The sequence below is a fragment of the Gymnoscopelus microlampas genome (genome assembly GCF_963454915.1).
Source record: "Gymnoscopelus microlampas genome assembly, chromosome: 11".
NCBI lineage: Eukaryota > Metazoa > Chordata > Actinopteri > Myctophiformes > Myctophidae > Gymnoscopelus > Gymnoscopelus microlampas.
The window spans coordinates 11,256,857-11,277,798 of NC_139948.1; the positions used below are offsets into that span (position 1 = coordinate 11,256,857).

Consider the following 20,942-nt stretch of genomic DNA (forward strand, 5'->3'; position numbering starts at 1 on the left):
AGACTAAAAGCAGTATTAAGATGTGGGGCTTTATCATTATATAGCAACGTACTGTAATGCCTTTGTTACCTCTATGCCATGACGTGTGTGTGCCTGACCCGGCAGACTGTTTTGATACATGTTAACCCATTACATGTTAACCCATTAGCGCGGCACTCGGTGCCGTGCTACGAGCTTGTATATCTGCTATTTTTGAATAGCCATAAGAAATCTAAAATGACACGGATGCGTTCCCGGATTGAATGAGTTAACTGAAGTCAGTCTCTGCTGCATGAAGCTGAACATTTTTCAACTGCCCTAAAAATGCTGGACACGTATCTTATTCGCATGAAGGCAGTGATATGTCAATTATTATTGATTAAAGTTCCCAGTGTCTCTGACGCTGCCTTTTACATTTTAATGTTAGTTATTTTTTCTTCTAAATGTGAGGTTTGACGATATCTTGTCATACATCGTTGCTGTCGGGCAGAAAACTTTGTTTTGTTTCGTAAATGAATGCCCTACTTTATCATACTACAGCGTCACACAAAAGCATCAGAAGTTGCTGATCCACAGGCTCGAAAAAGTGGCGAGAAGCGGGCACGTTTTTGAGCGTCGATTTGCTATTTTTACCGTTTTTGTGAATTTGAATCCCGAAAAGTAACTTTTAGAGTAGACATAAGAGGTTTCCACCCGACAGACGATAATATACTGTATGAAAGGAATGCTCGTTTTGTGATGTTAGTTTCAAAATGTCGCAACATTAAATAACCCAGCTTACTGTACCTGTTTTAAACATTTTTGACCAATTCAGAAACCTTAGGTCTTAATAATTCAGCTCTAGTTGTCTGGAAGTTCTAAGCGCTCTGATTTGTTGCAACCTCCAGCCACCATGCAGTCTCACTATTTTTTGGCATGGTGAGGAGCCTACCATGGCCTGCCTGGGGCTCACCTCGCGTTTATCACAAAGTAAAAAAATATCAAACAAGGCAGTGCTGAATCAAGTTTCTGCATTGTCTATTTCTTGTCCAAATGCGTGACACGGTGACAGTGTTTTTTCCAATTACTTTTTTCAGTTATTATACTATGTATCATGTAACGGGTTCCTAACGCCAAATCAAATGGGTTCAGGTCTGAGCGAAGTCTCCAGACGTAAAAACGGATGATGATGATATACAAAAATGTAGACACAAAAGCCTGAGTATAGACGTTAAAATGACCCCGAACTGTTTTAAGGTGAAACCCTTTAAAACTGTTTTTTTTTCTTTTTGTAGTGGAGGATCTTGAGAGGAACGACGGCTCTGCAGAAAGGCCCTACCTGATGCCAGAGAGCCTCCGCCAAGTACTCAACAAGAAAAACAAGCCCGAGCCTGCACCTGCAGAGTAGAGCACCCCTGCTGTCATGGAGGTGCAAACAACTGGCAATGTTTGGAGTTTAAAAAATCCATAATTATATATTTGGAGTTTTTTTTGTACAGTGTAATATGCCTTTTAAATAACAGGGTTGAGTAAGGAGCTCAGTTCTGTTAAATCACCTAAGTGCCTATGATGTGATAATCAGAAGTGTCGTCCGTTGTGTTATGTAGGTTGACTGTGTCACTATTGCATCGGTTCTCAAATGTTTTATTTTCAAGGACCCCCAGTTTACTATGCATTAGGCCACCGACCCCAGACCCCATTTTGGCCCCCTTTCCACCAAATTAATGTTCTAGAACCGGTTCCGTTCTAGATTCTTGGAACCGTGGTGCTTTCTAGCGAACCGGCCTGCGTTTCCACCAGGTTGAAACAGAGCCATTGTAATCAAGGATACGTCATGAATCTGCATCTTCCAACCTGTAGAATATTTGACACGCCCACTTTGGTTCCCAGAAAAACCTGGTATTTCTTGCTTCCAGTTCCGAACCAACTCGTAGGGTTCTGAACCTCCAGAGGAAACACCCTGAACTGGTTCAAAATTGGGCGGGAAAATAACCACTTTGAGAACCACTGCTCTACTGAACACATGTCAGCTCACCTCAGGTCACAATAAGGGGCCACGCCCCCCAAAATTTGCGTTTTAATGCTGCATGTCTGCTTTTTTTTTATGAGCGAGACAAACGTGCTTTCATTGTTGTTAGGTAATAACATTTTATAGTTCTAGTGCATTTTCAAAAAGTATTTTCATTTTAAATACAGTCATAACCAAAAGATATTTTAAATGTTACACACCTTTTGGTTATCACAAAAGTCTGTATGCCAATATTAGGGATTTAGTATGGTTATATTTTTATATTTTGAAGTATGTTGCATGAAGGTGTGCTCAGAATGTGATAGTGAAGATATCTTAACTGTATACATAGCTTTTTTTTAAAGGGCTCTGTAACATTGAAATTAATGCCTAACATTGTTACCAAAGCAATTTTGTTCAAAACTGCCTCCCAAAGGTTGCTTGTTTGAAAGCATATCCAAACGACCCAGGCAGGAATCTGATGCAATATGTTTAGCATTTTAATCTGTGGAAGAAGTTTAGACTGAAGCTACAGAAATTAAACTGCCTTTTGAGGATACACTATCTGAGCAGTAAGTGTCATGTTTCTGGAGTTATCCTCCCTGTTTTGATAGTGTTTTGTTAATAAACATTGTTTTGTATTTATCTTTGTGTTAAGGTATTCCTACCTGTGTCACTTGTTACAAAAGCATTTATTGCACTATGTTGTTGCATGGTGTTCCACATTTGTCCACAGGATGACGACATTGAGCTAAATTCAAATCCCGGACTGGACAGCAAAAGCTGCTTCAAAATTAGCAGATCTTACAAGCCTTGTGAGATTGTATTGTAGTCAGAGCTGCTATTTTCGACGCGCGACACTGTCGTGCGCCAAAGTATAAACCGGGCTTAACATTATAATGTGAATCCCATCTGAGGTACTTTTACTTACTACTTATTTGACCACAGTGGCAATTAAACTGAGAAGAATTCGTGTTCTGAGTGCACAGCATGGATATCGAGAAAGGCCAGCAAACCTGGCTGCCCAGAGGACAGGCTGTGCTCTCACTGCAGTCAAGGAGTGGTGTAGATAGAGCGTCACTTGACCACATGTAATGATAAAGATACAAGAAACAGAAATAAAGCAGATAATAGGAACAAATGTTCATTTTGTGATACAAGCGTGACATTTGGCGTGAACATTCCTCTGGGTAACTCTTTTGACTTTTTAAACCTGGCCATCCAAAAATCCAATATGTCATTTTTCAAGATGGCCGCCAAATCAAAAAGTCATATTTATTGCACATTGTAGGAAATATTTCACCATTATAGATAGACAGATAGTTTTTTTTGTTTTATGTTTTGTTTAGTTTTTTCTATTATATATATATATATATATATATTTTTTTTACTGAAGTGGCTAGAATAATTATGTCTAAAATGTATCAGTCAAATTCACAGCTGCTCATTGTTGTACAAGAAAGAAACAAAAACCTGCCAGTACAGCTTTTTTTGCAGGAGCATTTTTAGTAGATAGATAGATGGATAGATAGGCGAAGTATGGACAGATACTGACTGACAGCGATTTGTGGAATTTATAGTTAGATGTTGCTACCTTGTTGTAGCCCAGCTCTCCCTTCTAAAAGAGATTGTTAATGTCAATGGGCAATGCCATGAGTTTTGGAGTTTTTTTGTTCTACCATTGGGTGGAGGAGAAATGGGGTAGGTATAATCCTAAAGGCTCAATCACGGCCACTGCCAACTCAGTGTGGCACCACAGCTTGAGTCCTTTGGTAACTGCTGGAAGCTGATGTTAGGTGTGTAGACAGAGAAAAGGATCAAAAGATAAAATGGTGGAAGATGAAGAAAGAACAATGCTGTGTGGAGCTCAGGGAGATTAGAAAGGCAGCCAGAGTTATGAAGAAAGTAGGCAGGAGTAAAAGGAGATGAGGGGTAAGGCGAAGAGAGAGGGCTAAGGAAAAGAGTATGAGGAGTTGTATGTGCAGTTGGACACCAAGGAGGGAGGAAAGGATTTGTACCCGATTGGCCAGACACAGCGGCACTGAGATGGAAAAGATGTAACAGGTTACGGTGATAAGGGTTAGAGATGGAAATGTTCTAGCAAGCGAAGCCAGTGTGTTGAGAAGATGGAAGGAGTACTGTACTTTGAGGGAACGTATGTGTTCGGGAGTTATTTGTGACAGAAGGGTACCAGTGAGAGGGAAGATCTATAAGACGGTAGCGAGACCAGCCATGCTGTAGGGCCTACGGCTTGGAAACAGTGGCTCTGATAAAAAGACAGGAGGTGGCAGAATTGAGGATGCTATGGTTCTCATTAGGAGTGACAAGAAAGGACATCATCAGAAATGACTAAATTAGAGGGTCAGCCCAGGTTAGAAGGTTTGGGGATAGAGCAAGAGAGGCAAGGTTGAGATGGAAAGAGAGGCAGACTCCTCTTGAACTCAGTGATGTCCTGCACTAAAGTAGGCTGCGGCAGGGACGGGGCTGGAGCCAGGTCGACATCATTCTGGGTAGGGAACTCGCCCACAATAGGATAATCCATCTCCTTAGAGAGAACATGCACGGACACTTTGTGTCTCTTGGGGGCATCTACTGCCAGCAGTTCTCTGTAGAACAACATTAGTTTTTCTTTTGTCAGAGTTTTCAGATAGGACACCGCAATGTTATCTCTGTCGAAATTATACAGCTGTGACGTTATCTCTTCCCAGTATGTTGCGCATTCTGCATACAGCATCTTGGGCTTGTCCAAATGGTGGATAGCCAGAGCCTGGATGTGCTTCTGGAAAGTCTCGTCGCTCATCTCCTCTATGGACGTCCCCATGGTGTGCAGGAAGGCCTCCACACGGCTCTCCAGGTAGTGTGGAGCCTTCTCTGACTGGATGATGAAGCAGAGGCCCTGGACATGATTGGTACGGCAGGGCACACTGCACACTATGTAGCCCAGCTGTTCTTTGGTGCGCAGTATATTGAAGCATGGCTCAGAAATTATCTGGCAGAATAACTCCAGCAGCATGCTCTCGTGAGTGTTCTCCATGCCCACCTGGTAGTAGATGTCAATGGCGCAGTTGTTGTGCACTTCGTTCCTCTGCTGGTACACGTACCAGCCACCGTCTGGAACCTGCACTTGCCTGTAGCGAATCAGCTCGCTGGGGAGGAGGGGTTTGGTGTGAGCGTGCTCAATAAGAGTGTTCTCCAGCATCTGTATAGTGTCAAGAGCACACTCCTTGGTTATGTTGCCATGGAGAAGGGCTTCAATATGCAATCGTGACAACAGCTGAGCTATGAAGACCTTGAGGCGTGGGATAGTGACATCATCCAGAGTGTCTATGAGCTCATCTTTGGTCCAAGCAACCTCACTCATTAGCAGTTGGAGGTAGGACCCGGCGTGCTGGTGAGGCTCCTCTGCCCTGAGGTTATTCAGAGAGCGCATGTAAGCTTCCTTGATGCTGTCAAAACGCTCCTTGTCAATCTCAAAACTGACCATCTTCTCAATGATTTTCTTCAGAAGGATTTGTTGCTTGTCGTTATAGCCACTCAAAGATAGACACATCCCATAGGTAATTTGGAGGTTATAGCTCAAGCCAGCTAGCGCAGCTGCATATGCATATTCGTTGAGGGAGTCCTTGAAGAGCTCCAGGTATAAATGTGTCATGTTAACATGCAAGGGGTTCACATACACAAACCGGCTGAAGAACACAAAGTTTAAAGAAGCCTTGGGCAAGAAGAACGTGTCATCCTGTTTGAACCACACCTTGCTCATGGCAGTGTCCTTGATTAAAGTGGGGAAGGCTGGGGAGTCTTTCTCCAGAGGGTAGATCTCAAATTCATTGGGAATGAACTCGTTCTTCATAGGTAACTTGAACTTGTCGTTGAGGTTGGCGTGTGCCCATTTCTGGATGACCTCATCAGAGATGGCCTCCTGTTTGTACTGTGTGCCATACCACTCTTCAATCCTGTCTGTCTGCCCTTCAAACGACTTTGACACCACCGCCACTCTGATATGCTCTGGTCTCAGCTTATCCAGCACCATCTCTATAAGATCAGGTTTGAAGTCCTCCAAAACATACTCCCCCGTCAGAATCTCCTCCAGAGGGTAGAAGTGCGTATAAACAGCCAGTTTGCAAGCGTAGCCGCCGGGCCACTGCTCTTGGTCCTTGAACCTGAAGGCCACTTTGTAGAAATCCTTACACTCCTGAAAGACCCACTCCTGAGGTCCCTCTGTGCGCAGTGTCTGGATGTACTGGAACATGTGAAAGATGATGTCCTCTACGTGCAAGAGCCCCTCCTCAGTTAAATCCACATTGATGCTGAAGAACATGGATCCTCTCGCTCCTGCTCCTTGTCCTCCAACCAGTGTGTTCACCCAACCTTTGGCTTTGAGCTCAGACAGCAGACTTCCTGGACCCATGTGACCGATCAGATGTCCTAAATAGTACCCTGGGTTAGATTTGTAGTACTTCCGCAGGTCTGGGATGGGGAAGGTCACACACAGGTTCCTGATGTCTTTGATAGGCACCACTTTGTAGAATTGTCTGAGATGTTCCTCCTGGAAGGGATGCTCAGGAAAGTCTGGGATATGCACGTTCTTGTTCTCCACCTTTCCAAACAGACCAACCGCCATGGAGGTCAACTCGTCAAGTGACTCTCTTCCCAACACACAGAGTCCCATTATGTTGGAGGAGTAGAATGTGGAGTGAAAGTTCAGCAGCTCCTGGCGCATGTCAATGCCATCTTTAGAAGGTATTGTCTCAAGGGTTAATTTGTTACCTGTTCCAAATTTACTAAAGGGGTGGTCAGGATTGCCAGTGGCCTTCATCAACTGAAGCAACCTACAGGCATCATTCATTAAGTTATTCTCATGCTCAGAGTCCACAGCGTTCACCTCCCGGTCCTTACAGCTCTCATCGAACAGCGGGCACAAGAAAAACTGGGCAAACCTATCCAGGGCTCCTTGCAAGTGCTCATGGGACACATTAAAGTGGTAGTTGGTGTGTTCTTCACTGGTGAAGGCATTGGAGCTGCCCCCGTGCTCGCTGAGGAACTGACTGTATTCATTTTCCTTGGGGTACTTCTCGGTGCCAAGGAACAGCATGTGCTCACAAAAGTGGGCCAGTCCCGAGATGTTCGCAGGGTCTGACGATGAACCTACGTGTACATCCAGGGCTGCTGCTGATATGTCTGTGGTTGGGTCACTGATCAGCACAGCCTTTAATCCGTTGGTGAACTCCAGGCCTCTGTATAGACGCTTGTCCTCAGGAGAGGGAATTATGTCACTCACCACCCTATTTACTACAGCTGGGTCGGTCATTCTGAAGGGCTAGACTTTAATTTTAAGTACGTATTCCTCGGCGGCCTTACAAATGGAGCAGTTTGCTATACTATTCCAGTGGAATATATATTATTAAGTAATATTACTAATTAGTATTATAATATATTATTATAAAGTTGTGTTTGTTTTGTAAGTTAATTGTTTGTTTCACAATCTCGCCGGGAACTCCGCAGGGTCTTAACGTTTTATATAAGTGCAGTTGAGCTCTTGACACTTGCCTCATCACTATGATGTCAGTCACGCCCAAATACGGAGTTCCATGTCAGTCTTGCCCAAATATAGAGATGCCCAAATGTGACTGTCACTTGCCTCATCACTATGTTATATCACTATGATGTCAGTCATGCCCAAATATGGAGTTCCATGTTAGTCTTGCCCAAATATAGAGATGCCCAAATGTGACTGTCACTCACCACCATATTTACTACCACCACCGAAGTCCCTTCTCTACCTTAAATTCTGTTAATTTAACCACTTAAACCCTCTATACTTGGTAAACCATTAACCAATCTTAAATAGCAGATCTACAAACTCACAACGCATCGTACGTGGTTGCAATACATTGCGAGTTTGTAGATTTGCCATGTTCTGCAAATGTTCCCCCGAGAATATGGATGCTAGGGTTCAAATGGTTAACATAATGTAGAAAATGATTGTTCAAACATATCTATGTTCAACAGCAATCAAATCAAAGCACTCCACACCAATCCTGTAGCAATCAGAAAACAGACAGGTCATATTCCCAGAATCAAGCATACAACAGAGTATAAACGTTTTGGGGGAATAAATGTCAGAAAGGACAGACAATTAACTAGGATAATTTACAACAAAGGCCGCCTAACACTAAATTATAACAAAAGCACTGAAATAAAAACCATCAACAAAACCCCAAACACAACATCAGTGGCAGTCAGTGTCTACAAAAGAAACAGATTGCCCAAATTAACACAGTAACTTAAGGCAATCTATACTGTAAAACAATCTATTATATAATCAAACATAACATTGACATTTACCTCTGTCTGATTATATTAACAGTACCCATATGGAGGCTCAACACTGGAAGGCGGGGATCACTATTGAGCAGGACCTAAAGTGTGACAAACACAAGGTCAAACACAGAAGAGCAGCTATACCTGTACAGCTGTGTACCTTCACCTGTAAACTAAAATATACACCTACCAGGCATTGCACAGGGCAGAGCAACCTGCCACACCAGGGGCCAAAAAGAGACATTCCCCATGGACGCCGGAAATAGCAAGACATGGCATCTCTGGTTTACTTCCCGTATCTGCGTGACGTATAGGTGGACGCCTTTTTAGGAGAGCGGAAGCATGTTTGAGTCTATTCATTCCAATAGAAGAGTGAACGTGAACACAGCTTCTGAACCATTCTTTAGTCTCATGGTCACTGAACTAAATATTGGACCTGATCGTCACAAGCCACACACTATTTACAAGATTTACATACTAAAACGGCTTCTTTTTTTTAGAGACACAAATCAGGAGGAAATTATTTATTAAAAATCTTCCATTGCTTATTGAGCATCTTCCAAGCAAACCACGCCTACTTAGGAGACCATTTGTAGGTTTTGTGTTCTATTTCGCCTATAGTAGCTCCAATTGGGATGGTGTATCTTCCTATATTGACCATCTTTGGTGTGGCTTTTATAGTGAACCAAACAATCTGGAAAACAGGAAGTGGGAGGGGAGGTAGGCTGTGGCCTGTCTACTGGCTACATTGTGTCCACCTTTGGTTGTTAGAATGCCATTTCTTCAGTAACGCTCTGAATAAACTACTACTGTATGATGCACATTGCACAATGAATACCAACTTTGAATATAACTGGTGTAACAAAACGTACAGTGACCACATAAGCACTATTTTATACTTTGTTTTATTAAAAGATAGTCGATCTACAAGTGTACAGCATGTTGCGGTGCAAGCTTGTATAGATTGGCTATGTATAAAACATTTGGAGAAATCGTAGCACTTTTTTTTTTACATTTTGTGAAATTAGTCATTGTGCACAAGTACTTTTACTTTGGTACTCAAGGTAGGCTATATTTTGATGCAAATACCTCTACTTAAGTAAAATGTTGAACAAAATGTTGGACTTTTACTTGTGTTTCTACATTGTGGTATAAAAAGCACTTCTACCACTACTGCCAATGACACATGTCAAAACTGTACTATCTGATTTATTTCTGAAAAGGTTTCTCAGATGGAGAAGACAGGGCTGCTCCACTTTCATTATTAGAAATACTCTATTACAAGTAAAAGTCCGGAATTCAAAATGTACTTGATTAAAAGTACAAAAGTATTGGTATCAAAAGTACCAAAAGTAAAAGTACTCATTATGCGGAAGGTCCCATTTCACAAGTTTTCAAATTTATAAAATGTATACAAATCTTTTGAAATAAGCAGATCTACAAGCTCACAATGCGTCGCATCGCGACGCATTGTGAGCTTGTAGATCGTCCATCTTCAAATGGACGAAATTTATATAGGGCTGAAGTGGTTGTATGTTTTTTTGTAATAATAATCAAAATCTACAAAGTAACTAGTAACTAAAGTTTCCAAATAATTGTAGTGGAGTAAAAGTATAATATTTGCTTGTGAGATGTAGTGGAGTAGAAGTAAAAGTATTGAAAATTGGATATACTCCAGTAAAGTAAAAGTACAGCACTTGAGTAAATGTACTTTACACCACTGGGTACAGGACATTGCTCTCTTGGGCAATGCAAGAAAATAGGACAGCATCATTCAATACACAAACCCAGCTTCTATGGTTTCATTTGGTGTTTAAGTTCTGCTTTGGCGACTTCATGGCAGTGACTGGGTGTGGAGCGTTGTATTACTGGAGAGGTGCTATGGAGTATCATCCTCTATAGTGTTGGCAGAGGCCCACGTCGTATTCAATCACTCTTGTGTACTCACTGTACCTTTTGTTGGTAACCTTAGAGAAGGGTCTGAATATCCCAATAGGAGTAGTGCTATGAGGTAAGATTATAGAAAACGTAAATTTAGAAGGAAATTTTGGGCCATGTTTCTCATTTTGACACAGATAATGATAGACTGATACAACCTGACATACTGTAGTCCAGTGTTTGTTGACACACCAAATCGCAAGTTAAGATCTCAAGGTGCACCTGTATTCATAAAATGTTTGAAACATATTTTTAGGGTAGAGCATTTGCCTCTATTGGTAAATCAGTGTGCTCAAAGTACTGTTATAGTATGCCAAAAAAAAAAAGGATTCCTAACGTTGAGTATATAGGCACAACGTTTGGGAACACCTGTAGTACCACACTTGAGTAAAAGTATTAATATCTCACTAGAAAATGACTCTGGTGAAAGTGAAAGTCACCCATTAAAATATAATTAGAATCTTAAAGTCTTTAAAGCATGTGACATTACCTGTAAAGTAAAAAAAAAAAAGTTATTTTCTGATATTAAATGTAGCTATACCCATTGCTGTAGGTATTGAAAATAAAAGTGTATGCTGTTTTGATGATGTTTGCCCCAAATTTGAGGACGAATGCTGGAATGTTAGTTCCTCTTGACAGACTTCAGCCAAAAGGAATCCCTCCTCACTTCAATGATGAACATACGGCACAGTATCTTACATTATGGTCCAGGGTGATGATTGTTGCATCTTCCTTGGTAGCAGTAACATACTAACCAGGCTGAACATTAATACCTATCTTCTTTGCAAAGGGATTTTTTTCCTATGGCTTATCAATGTAACAAGTACTTTGAGGGGCATGGGGGAATGTATTGCCGTAAAAGGTACATTTTGTTTAAAACTGTAGTGGAGTAACATGAAGGTAGACACATATAATGAAGTAGTTTTACTGAAGTACTTAGCAACTCTGAAAGAATTACCCTTAAATCACCCTCTTGCCTGCTCTCCTAACTCTCTCTCTCTCTCTCTCTCTCTCTCTCTCTCTCTCTCTCTCTCTCTCTCTCTCTCTCTCTCTCTCTCTCTCTCTCTCTCTCTCTCAGATCCTCTCCGTGACATTGGGGAATATTACTGGACACCATGGATGGAACAAACCGTCCACAGTGTCCAGCAGATAATATCCGGAGGTTTATTCTTGTCTCTAGCGGTTTTAAATCCATCACAGTAAATGGGATACCGGGGTGGGGCGAGCATCATCGGACAGATAAAGACTTCCACCCCTCCCCCCCATGGATCCGTATGGGTCCATTTGGTTCCTTTTGTGCACTCTTGAGTTACAAATGGGCATGTGTCCGTTTGGTTCCATTTAGACACGATAGCCGAGTTAAATTGCCATTGAGGATTTTACTGTGTGCACAGTGCTGAGGCCTGTTAAACATGGTCTTACATGGGGAAATAACTTTTGGGCCTTCATCTTTTGGGGTATGTGGCTTTCTGTGACTGATTGAGTCCCAAATGAGTAGGCTAGAGGAGATGGACTTTGCATTCTGAGTCTGCCTGCTGTGACAGAAGTACCCCACTACCCCTCATTGAATGAAGACTGATTCAAGACCCAAACCAAAGGGTGGTTGAGACCGAGACTGAGGTGGGGCAGAAATAATCCTAATATGGACTGAGTGTCAAACACCTTGCTACTGTTACCAATGGAATTAGCTCTACTATAGTTCATATCTCTGCTGTCAAACAAAAATGGAGTTAGGAGGTTTTTTTCATCATTGATAAGAACAGCTGAATGGACCTCCAAGCTCACAATGAGGTTGGAGGTCAAAAGGGGTTGGAGCCTGGAGTCAGCAAAACCAGCTAACTCCACCCCCCTTTGCTGGAGTTAGCTGGTTTAGCAGAAAGTTTGGTGTGCATTGTGATACTGTGTTATATTGGTGTGCAGTGTACTGGTTCCAACGCGTACTGTGTGCAGTGTTTCTATGACTATGTGTGCAAAGTTGGGGCACCCGGGGCCCTTGGGGGACACAGGTGGCCCCTTGTGTGACTATTGTTATGGCAGACCCCTGAACAGTGTTTTTGCCAAGTTTGGTGCGGTCTACAAGTGCGCTTGTAGACCTGATATTTATAAGATAGTTTGACAAATTTGAATAAATTAGAACAGGTTTAACACATTACATTACAGTCATTTAGCAGACGCTTTTATCCAAAGCGACTTACAATAAGTGCATTCATTATAGTTAGGGAACGAAACTACTAATCACCAGAAGTCTTAAGTGCATTCTCTTCTAAAACAAGCAACTAAGAGTATACCTAGCGCTGAGGTAAAAGTGCAATATATCAGCTACCTACTTTCTTAAACAGATGAGACAAATAGGAAAATCAAATGAGCAAGAGCTAAAGCAAATATGTTTATCGAATAAACAAGATCCAATAAAACAAGGGCTCGTACAACTAGTTAACAACAAGTAGGCAAGGCGAAGAGGATAACACAAATCTCTTCTGGGGGTCCCTGGCACAAAATATTTTCAGATGGGGTTCCGCCGTCAAATAGCCTACATATCAATGTGCGGTTCCTTGACATGAAAATGTTTGAGAAGCACATTATGTTGTGTGCAAGGCAAGCTAGACCGTCACACTTCAGGTGAACGGACGGGGGCTGGTTCAACTGTGCGTTTCATTTCAGCACCAAGGACAGTGACAGGAATAGCCCTGCAGCTTACAACAGGTAGGAGCATTCACTGCAAACCTCCACAATTGTCTACTACAGTGTTTACAGTGTTACAGTGTTTTAATAATGGCTTTAGAGCGAAGGCTTAGTTATATGCAATGGAATATTTTAAGCGGTTTGTGAATTAATAAGGTAGGCAAAGTACAATGAAAAGTCATTTTTAAATTGAGCGATTTTGCTTTGTACAAATTCATTTTGTTTTGTTTTTGACACAATCTTTGTGGATTTTCCCCCGTGACTTGTCGTTTTCTTTGCAGGCTATCGACTACTCCAATCAGGATTAGCAGTTCAGTTTGGGGGATAACATTACCTCGATGCTTCAGTCTTGAGTGGAACCTCGGGAGAGAGAGAGAGAGATCAGGCGAGTTGTCTTTCTCTGAAGGAATATCACGTTATTATTCCTCTAAACCATGAATAACTTCACGGTTGGAGTGCAGGCATTGATTTCTACGTCCATAGAAGAGCCCATATACAAGCAGTACAACAAGCCCGTGGCCAAGGAGCTGTTCCCTCTGCCTAAACCTGTGTTATATCTACTGATGGCTGCACTGGCCCTGGTTGGAGTTGCCTATGTTATTGTTGGACATCTCATCAAAGACCTGGCCGTTGACATCGCAGGTAATAGATCTGAGTTACTATGGTTTTTCATTAGTTTTCATTTTTATTTTGTGCATGTAATTTTTGTTAAATTCCATTAATTCAGTTATAGTTTCCAGAGTGGGTTTGCACAGCTTAGTTGTTATTGCTTACAAATGTTTAGAACTGTTATTTCAGTAATTTTTAGCTTATAATATATGGGTATTCCCAAAGGGCCAGATTTACGAACTTCAGAATAGCTACCACAATACAAACACCTCCCCACACCTAGTTTTAGTTTTTAGTTTAGTGAGCACTATGTCCTAATCAACCCACAATCAAGCTATTTAGAGTGAAATCTGAACTGCAACAAGGTTACTATCTCACTAGACACATGGACAAACAGAAATTATAGTTTTCATTTGCAATGCCTTTGTCTATTTTTGGAGCCAACATCCCTCATGAAAAACTGCTACTGAATTACTACACAAAAGCTACTTGTGTAGTAGTGGCTGTATAGTCACCTGTAGCAATTGTGTAGTAAATCTGTAATTTATTCACTATTCACAATACATCAGTAGAGTTTCTTAGTGAAACAGTAGTGTTCCCAGTAGTAATCAAGCCGAGTAGTGAAAAAGCTGTTAGAACATTACTGCTTTACTACAAGGGCATTTAAATAGAGATTGTGTAGAGATTTTACTACTGGCTTGTGTAGTGAATATGCAGTAACTACTATACAGAATCACTACAAATATTTAAAAAAGTGATCAAGTAGAGTTTTTACTACCTGCTAGTGTAGTGCATGTGTAGTAACAACACTACAGAATCCACTACAGTAGCCGAGTAGTGAAAAAGCTGTTAAAACATTACTGCTTTACTACAAGGGCATTCAAATAGTGATTATGTAGAGTTTGTACTACTAGGTTGTGTAGTGAATGTGTAGTAAAAACACTATATAATACTCTACAGAAGCTGAGTAGTGAAAAAGCTGTTAAACATTACTGCTTTACTACAAGGGCATTTAAATTGTGATTATGTAGAGTTTTTACTACTTGATTGTGTAGTGAAGATATAGTAAAAACACGACAATCCTCTACAGAAGTCGAGTAGTGAAAAAGCTATTAAAACATTACTGCTTTACTACGAAGCCATGTAATTGATCAAGTAGAGTTCTTACTCTACTTGATCTGGTCTTTGCTGGTCAAATGGGTGGACTGCCCAGCAAAGACCAGCTTACCAGCTAGACTTAGCTGGTCAGATGGCTGGACACTGGACAGACCAGCAAAGACCAGCTCAGCAGCTGGTCAGGTTTGGTTAGATCAGTGGTTCTCAACATGTGGATCGGGACTCCCAGGGGGGTCCCCACATGATTTGGGGGTGGTCCCCAGATGACAGTGAAGTGACAATTTAAGGACCTTTAAGACCTTTTTAATACCTAAAAAAACAAAACACCATTACTCCATCAAAAGTAACAAACTATAATATAAAAATGGTCAAACATTGGCCAAATTGTCTAACAATAATAATAATATAAGAAAACATTTTGAAAATAGCATCTACAAGCTCACAACACCTTCCTTGCGAGGCGTTGTGAGCTTGAAGATCTGCTATTTTCACAATAGAGTCAAACTAAACGTAAATGCATCAACTCCTACATTCCAAGTGCTTATCAGGGTGGGGGGTCCCCAGCTCAAATATGATTATTTTGGGACGTCGCGGCCTGAAAGGGTTGAGAACCACAGGGTTAGATCACTGTTTCCCAAACAGTGGGTCGGGGCCCATTTGTGGGTCATGGACACATCACAAGGAAAGATTGCTTTGTTTGTTTCTTACAAAAATATATTACTATATTATTTCAAAACATTTCCCACCCAAAAATCGAAAATCTTCATCAATAAAAAAATAAAAAAATACAAAATCTAAGAATCATACATCATACCTGCCAATAGACTGTGAAGTTTTTCTTCTGTTACAATACTGTTACAATACCCCCCCCCCCGTATATACAGTATACAGTAGGCCTATACAATATATTTTATTTTATTTTATTTTATTTTATTTTATTTTATTTTATTTTATTTTATTTTATATTTCTTGTCCTTTTCTTGTGATGTGACATAGATAATATATTTATTTTATCGCAATTGGCAAATAATATGCTAGTTTGATTCTAAATAACACTTTTTATTGCTATGGTTACCAAAATGAACAGATCTACAGATCTACATCTTGTCGCAATTCGATGCGTTGTGAGCTTGTACATCTATTCTTTTCTTTTTTTTTACAGAGAAGTGCATTATGGGCCCTGAGCAGTGTTGCCATATCTGCTTATTATAAGCGACTTTGGGCTTGTTTTTCTGTAAAGTTGCTTCAATTGCTTGTAAATATTAGTCTAAGATTTCACTTATTTTTGATAGTAGAAATAGCAGATCTACAAGTTCACAAAATGCATTGCAAATGCGACGCACTGTGAGCTTGTAGATCGGCTATTTTCAAATCTGCAAATGTCGCTTCTTTTGGGCTTAATTGTTTTCACAGACCTGGCTGCTTATTTCTCTCACAAAATCTGGCAACAATGTCTCAGCATGCTCGCGACTGCGCGGGGAGAATGAATGTTGTCTCGAGCCTGCAGCACTTCAATAGAAAGTTAGATAAATTGCGTTGCTTTGGATTCATCAAAAAGAATTATAAACCGGCTTCAGAGAAGATAAAAGGATGAAGAAGAAGCGGCGGACATTTTAGGTGAGTGTTGACACACAGAAATACTGTTTGTGTAGGCTTTTTAGCCTACTATTACTGTATTGATAATAAGTGCGTAGGCTGATGTTTTTGAAGTCAATGACCCAACTCTACACATTGTTTAGTTATTTAAATTGTCTTGATAACGGGATTATGACTAATTTATTAATTTAAAGAGAACTCTCAGCTGAGAAGCAGTATCTGCTCTTTGACAGTAAGTTCAAGTTATTTTAGCAATGCAGATTTTCAACAATAGTTCAACTCTTGAGAGCGTAAAATGAAACGTATCATTTTAGCATCTTAAGAGTTAAAAGGTATATAAGGGTCCATTAGTTTACCATAACCTTTCATTCACGGTACCCCTGAATTACATTTTTAGGATCTTGTATCATTTTACACTACGTAAATATCCCCATCTTTCCACAGCATGAAATGTCCATCAGTTTGCATCAGTACTGACTGCAAATAAATGTATACTTGACGTTCAACCACTTGAACCTTAGCATCCCTATTCTGGGGGAACATTCCCCAAAAAAGCCGATTTACAAGCTCACAATGTGACGCGTTGTGAGCTTGTAGATCTCGTGATCTGGTGTAGATGTCATCAGGTATTTAATTTTACTGAGCATTTAGGATCTAAGGTTAAACTTACAGAAGTGATATATATTGTTGAATTCCAAATATTCAGAAATGATTCTGATTTAAATTACATGATTTGTTTTTGTACATCTTTACAGATCTCCCAGAACTTCTGAGCCGAGTTGAAGCTCTCTCCGGGGCTTTAGACACAGGGGTCACCCTGAGGCCCTGTCAAAATCAAGCTGCACAAAAAGAGGTAGTTGTTACACAATATTATATTTACTTATTAATTTCAAGAACCCCCAATTTGATAGAAAATGTCCTAATCTACGTGGTCTAAAGCCAGTATTAATTTGACTGTTTTTGCCACGTGCCACTTCTCAGCTATCCAGCTCTAACCTTAGACATTTGTCAGTGTTGTCGATAACTACTATAACTTCTACCACTTTTTTTGGTCACATGATTGGATACTGGATTCTGATTGACTTAAAAAAAAAGGTTGTGGGCTAACAACCCTCTGTTTTTTTCCCCGCCCACTTTTGTGTTGCAAGGAGACATTCTGATTGGCTTATAGCAGTCACATGGGCAAGCCTACCCTACCATGCTGAGTGTATTCTGAAACAATTAAGGATTGTAACTCAATAGCCTTGCATGTTTTCTTTCATTTATATGGTCGAAGTGGTAGAAAAGCAATTTACCACTCGAGGGTCGTGTGTTATGGTCTGATAAAGCCACTGTTTCTGGGTTGTTTTGCACTCGCATAACCCACTCTCTCTCGTGGTAAATAGCTTACTACTACTAGTAATATTCAATAATTTCTGAAGTTATTCTGTACACTGTTCTGTTTCTTTTTCAGACTGACATTGGAGGAGGGGTTCTTGTGCCAGAGCACTCCCTCCGGTACATCGACCACTCCAAGCACTCAGCCTTAACAAACTCCTGACCCTCCTGTTCAGCAGAACTGAACTAGCACAATGCAGCATCACAGGTAGGGGTGTGCTCAATGGTCTCAATGGTTCATTTATATAGTGCCTTTAATCCAAGGCGCTTTACAAATATTGCATTACATTTACCCATTCACACACGCATCCATACACCAATGGTGGAGGAAACCATGCAAGGCACCAACCTGCTCACTGGGAGCAACCAGGGGTTCAGAGTCTTGCTCAAGGACTCTTCGACACTAACTCTGGGGGAGCCCGGGATTGGTTTAATGCCTTTATTGATACGACAGCATACTGACAGGAAACTGGTAGAGAGAGAGACAAAGGTCGCCCGGATCGGGAGTCGAACCGGCGACATCAGAGACATTTGTGATATGCGCAGTAGGCCAGCGGGAGCCCACAAAATGACCTTTTCTATTGATTATTCATGCCACAGAGAATTGAGTTCAATAATATGTTCTTGTATTTGTCGCATGTCTAAAACAATAATTTGACTTCAATTCTGGATGGGGACTATGTAATTAATACACTTTAGTGGAAATTATCTATTAGCAGCATATATCTCATTCCTATACTGAGTCGGCCTGTGTGTATAATTAGTAATCATAATACAATTAATCATTGTATGCCAATCATAATGATGATCATCCTAAAATAATAGCAAAAGTGATTGTGATAATTATGGTTATCCTGATAATTAGCTGAAAATGGTGATACAATGTTTGTCCATATTGCCCACCCCTAATTACAGGAAAGAAGTGCAACATCCAGAAAGACGTTGCCACCCCGAAGCCCATGCTTGACCCGCGGAAGCTTCAAGCTGTTGTTGGTGAGATTTTAAATTATTGTTTCTTGCTTCATGACCTGAAATGTTAACATTTGACACAACTTTAGGTCGACAGACAAGGGTCTGTCGTGATGTCCCTCCCACCCGGAAGGATATAGAGACACAGGGCGAGAGCACACAGTAGGATGGTTTTAAAAATCTTTGGGATCATAATGACTCTACATTAGAGGCATATCTATTGGGGCTGTCGCATTAATCGCATACCGCAATATTTCTGTTTCAAACCGCAATGGGGAGATATACCACACAAACCACGGCTCACACGAAATGGTCACAAAGCATTACAAAAGCATACACAGCAATGAAGACTAAGTGAACATTAAAATACAGTAAAAACTCATCTCTGCTGTGCTATTTAAAAAGCAACACTGTAAAGCTTATTCATTGTAGGTTATTTATATATAGTAATTCAAGTGTAAAATTGCTGTTAACCACCTGAACTCCATATGGTTGAGCGAAGTCCCTCAGAGCTCTATACTAGTGTATGTTCTGTCTTATATTATTGTGGGGAAAGCTTTTTGCTGAAAATAGCCGCTTGGCAAGCTTACAGCGCTTGTACAAGCTTACAACGCTTTAAACACATTTGCCTTCCCCACAAAAAGGATGAGGTTAAAAAAGGGTGGGGTGGGCCATTGCAATTTTTGTCGCATACCGTACTTCTGAGACACTTAATCACACCACGGTTAAATTGTGTCATCGGGACAGCCCTAATATCTATGTCTTATGGATCATACCCTCGGAGCCCAAACAATCCTAACCTGACAAAGGTGGGTGTGTTCCAGCGGTTGTTATCTCTCCCATTGGTCATTGAATGGCACTACTGGACGATGATGGTTCAGCATTGCTCTAGTCTGTTACCCAGAATTCAATTTTAATCATTAATCTGTTTTCTCTCCCTCATACAGCCTACGTGATGGAGAAATGCGGCGTTCCCAAAAAGAAAGTTCTTAAGGTGGTGACAGCAAAGCTTAACTACGAGGACAAGGTAGGGAAGCCAAAACGTCCCAAGAAGACCGGTGGGCCAAAAAAGAAGACATCACAGAAGACTGACCCTTCACCTCCAAATATACGTAATGAAGTCTAGACCTTAGCTGAAAAAAAAAAAAAGATAATCAGATCTGGGCCACATCCAGATTGGAATCCAAACGGTATTAACATCACGTGACCATTAAAACCAATCGGATTCCAATCTGGATGTGGCCCATGATCTGATTCAGACTGAGCTTGGCTGCCACTGTAAATGGGGTCCCCGTTTTATTTTATTTTATATATGTATATGTATTGTTTTTATTTATATTGTTGTTCAAGGGCATGCATCTTGTGTTTTTTTTTTGTGTATTTTTGAGAAGCGGTCTTGCAACAGCTTCGGCAGTACAAATAAGGTTGAAAACTTTGGAAATCAGTTTTTTACCCGTGATGGGATTTGTCCACTCAAAACCATCTTTAGCCAGTTTAGTACATTCAGCAATGTATGGAGCTAAGAAAGTTTCCATTTTTGGCTTACTCGGTCCAAACCAAAGGGCTGTCACCATTATATGTTGTTTCCGCAGTTTGGGCGGCAGCTCAATTAGTTGTGTTTGTAAAGGCCAAATAGAGTATTTGGACGAACGAAAAACTGGGACACCATCACAAGTCCAAATGACAGACAAAGAATCGTTATCAAGTTTCCCCTCAGAACAATTCTGTGTGTTAATTGTATTGATATTGTTTTTATTTATATTGTTGTTGTTCAAGGGCATGCCTTAGGCCCCATTTACACCGGTAATCAGATCTTGGCCACATCCAGATTGGAATCCGAACGGTATTAACATCACGTGACCATTAAAACCAATCGGATTCCAATCTGGATGTGGCCCAGATCTGAGTCAGACTGAATTTGGCCGCCACTGTAAATGGGGTCGCTGTCCTAGTGAAAGTGAGTGCCTGTCTGTGCTCAGGTTGAGTCAGACCTATTATTCACTCCAAACCTGATAAGAAATTAATGCACACTGGCTACAGTGCACCTTTTATTCCTCTTTTGTTAAACATACAGCCTGGATAATCTGATCAGATCTGCACCACATCCAGATTGGAATCCGAACGGTATTAACATCACGTGACCATTAAAACCAATCGGATTCCAATCTGGATGTGGCCCAGATCTGATTCAAACTGAACTTTGCTGCCACTGTAAATGGAGTCCAACTACAGCAATGAATGTACTGCCAGACAGATAATATATTTTGTATTGATATTTGTATTGCTATTGTTGTTATTGTTATATAAATGTTATATAATTGTTATAATTGATTGATTTCATGTCCCCTCGAATAACTGAACCTGAGCA

The 20,942-nt window shown here is 40.8% G+C and overlaps 2 protein-coding genes and 1 long non-coding RNA gene across 4 annotated transcripts in view; 2 read left to right on the top strand and 1 right to left on the bottom strand.

Moving 5' to 3' along the window:
• Nucleotides 1-2,612, top strand: part of LOC311054943 (choline transporter-like protein 2) — a 38,334-nt gene extending 35,722 nt beyond the window's left edge. For both annotated transcript variants that reach the window (XM_084070977.1, XM_084070976.1), the window contains exon 22: nt 1,254-2,612. In XM_084070977.1, coding sequence (XP_083927103.1) covers nt 1,254-1,366 — 113 coding nt within the window. In that variant the 3' untranslated portion in view covers nt 1,367-2,612. The remainder of the gene's footprint in view (nt 1-1,253) is intronic.
• Nucleotides 2,613-4,328: 1,716 nt separating this feature from the next.
• LOC311054590 (insulin-degrading enzyme-like) lies at nt 4,329-7,274 on the bottom strand (the record flags this gene model as incomplete). The annotated part of the gene is made up of 1 exon (XM_084070597.1): nt 4,329-7,274. The coding sequence occupies one exon, from the start codon at nt 7,272-7,274 to the stop codon at nt 4,329-4,331; it is 2,946 nt and encodes a 981-aa protein (XP_083926723.1).
• Nucleotides 7,275-16,121: 8,847 nt separating this feature from the next.
• LOC311055909 lies at nt 16,122-20,701 on the top strand. The gene is made up of 5 exons (XR_014601832.1): nt 16,122-16,249; nt 16,984-17,081; nt 17,682-17,813; nt 18,521-18,598; nt 19,522-20,701. It is a non-coding gene; the product is annotated as an uncharacterized lncRNA (long non-coding RNA).
• The last annotated feature ends 241 nt before the right edge of the window (nt 20,702-20,942 follow it).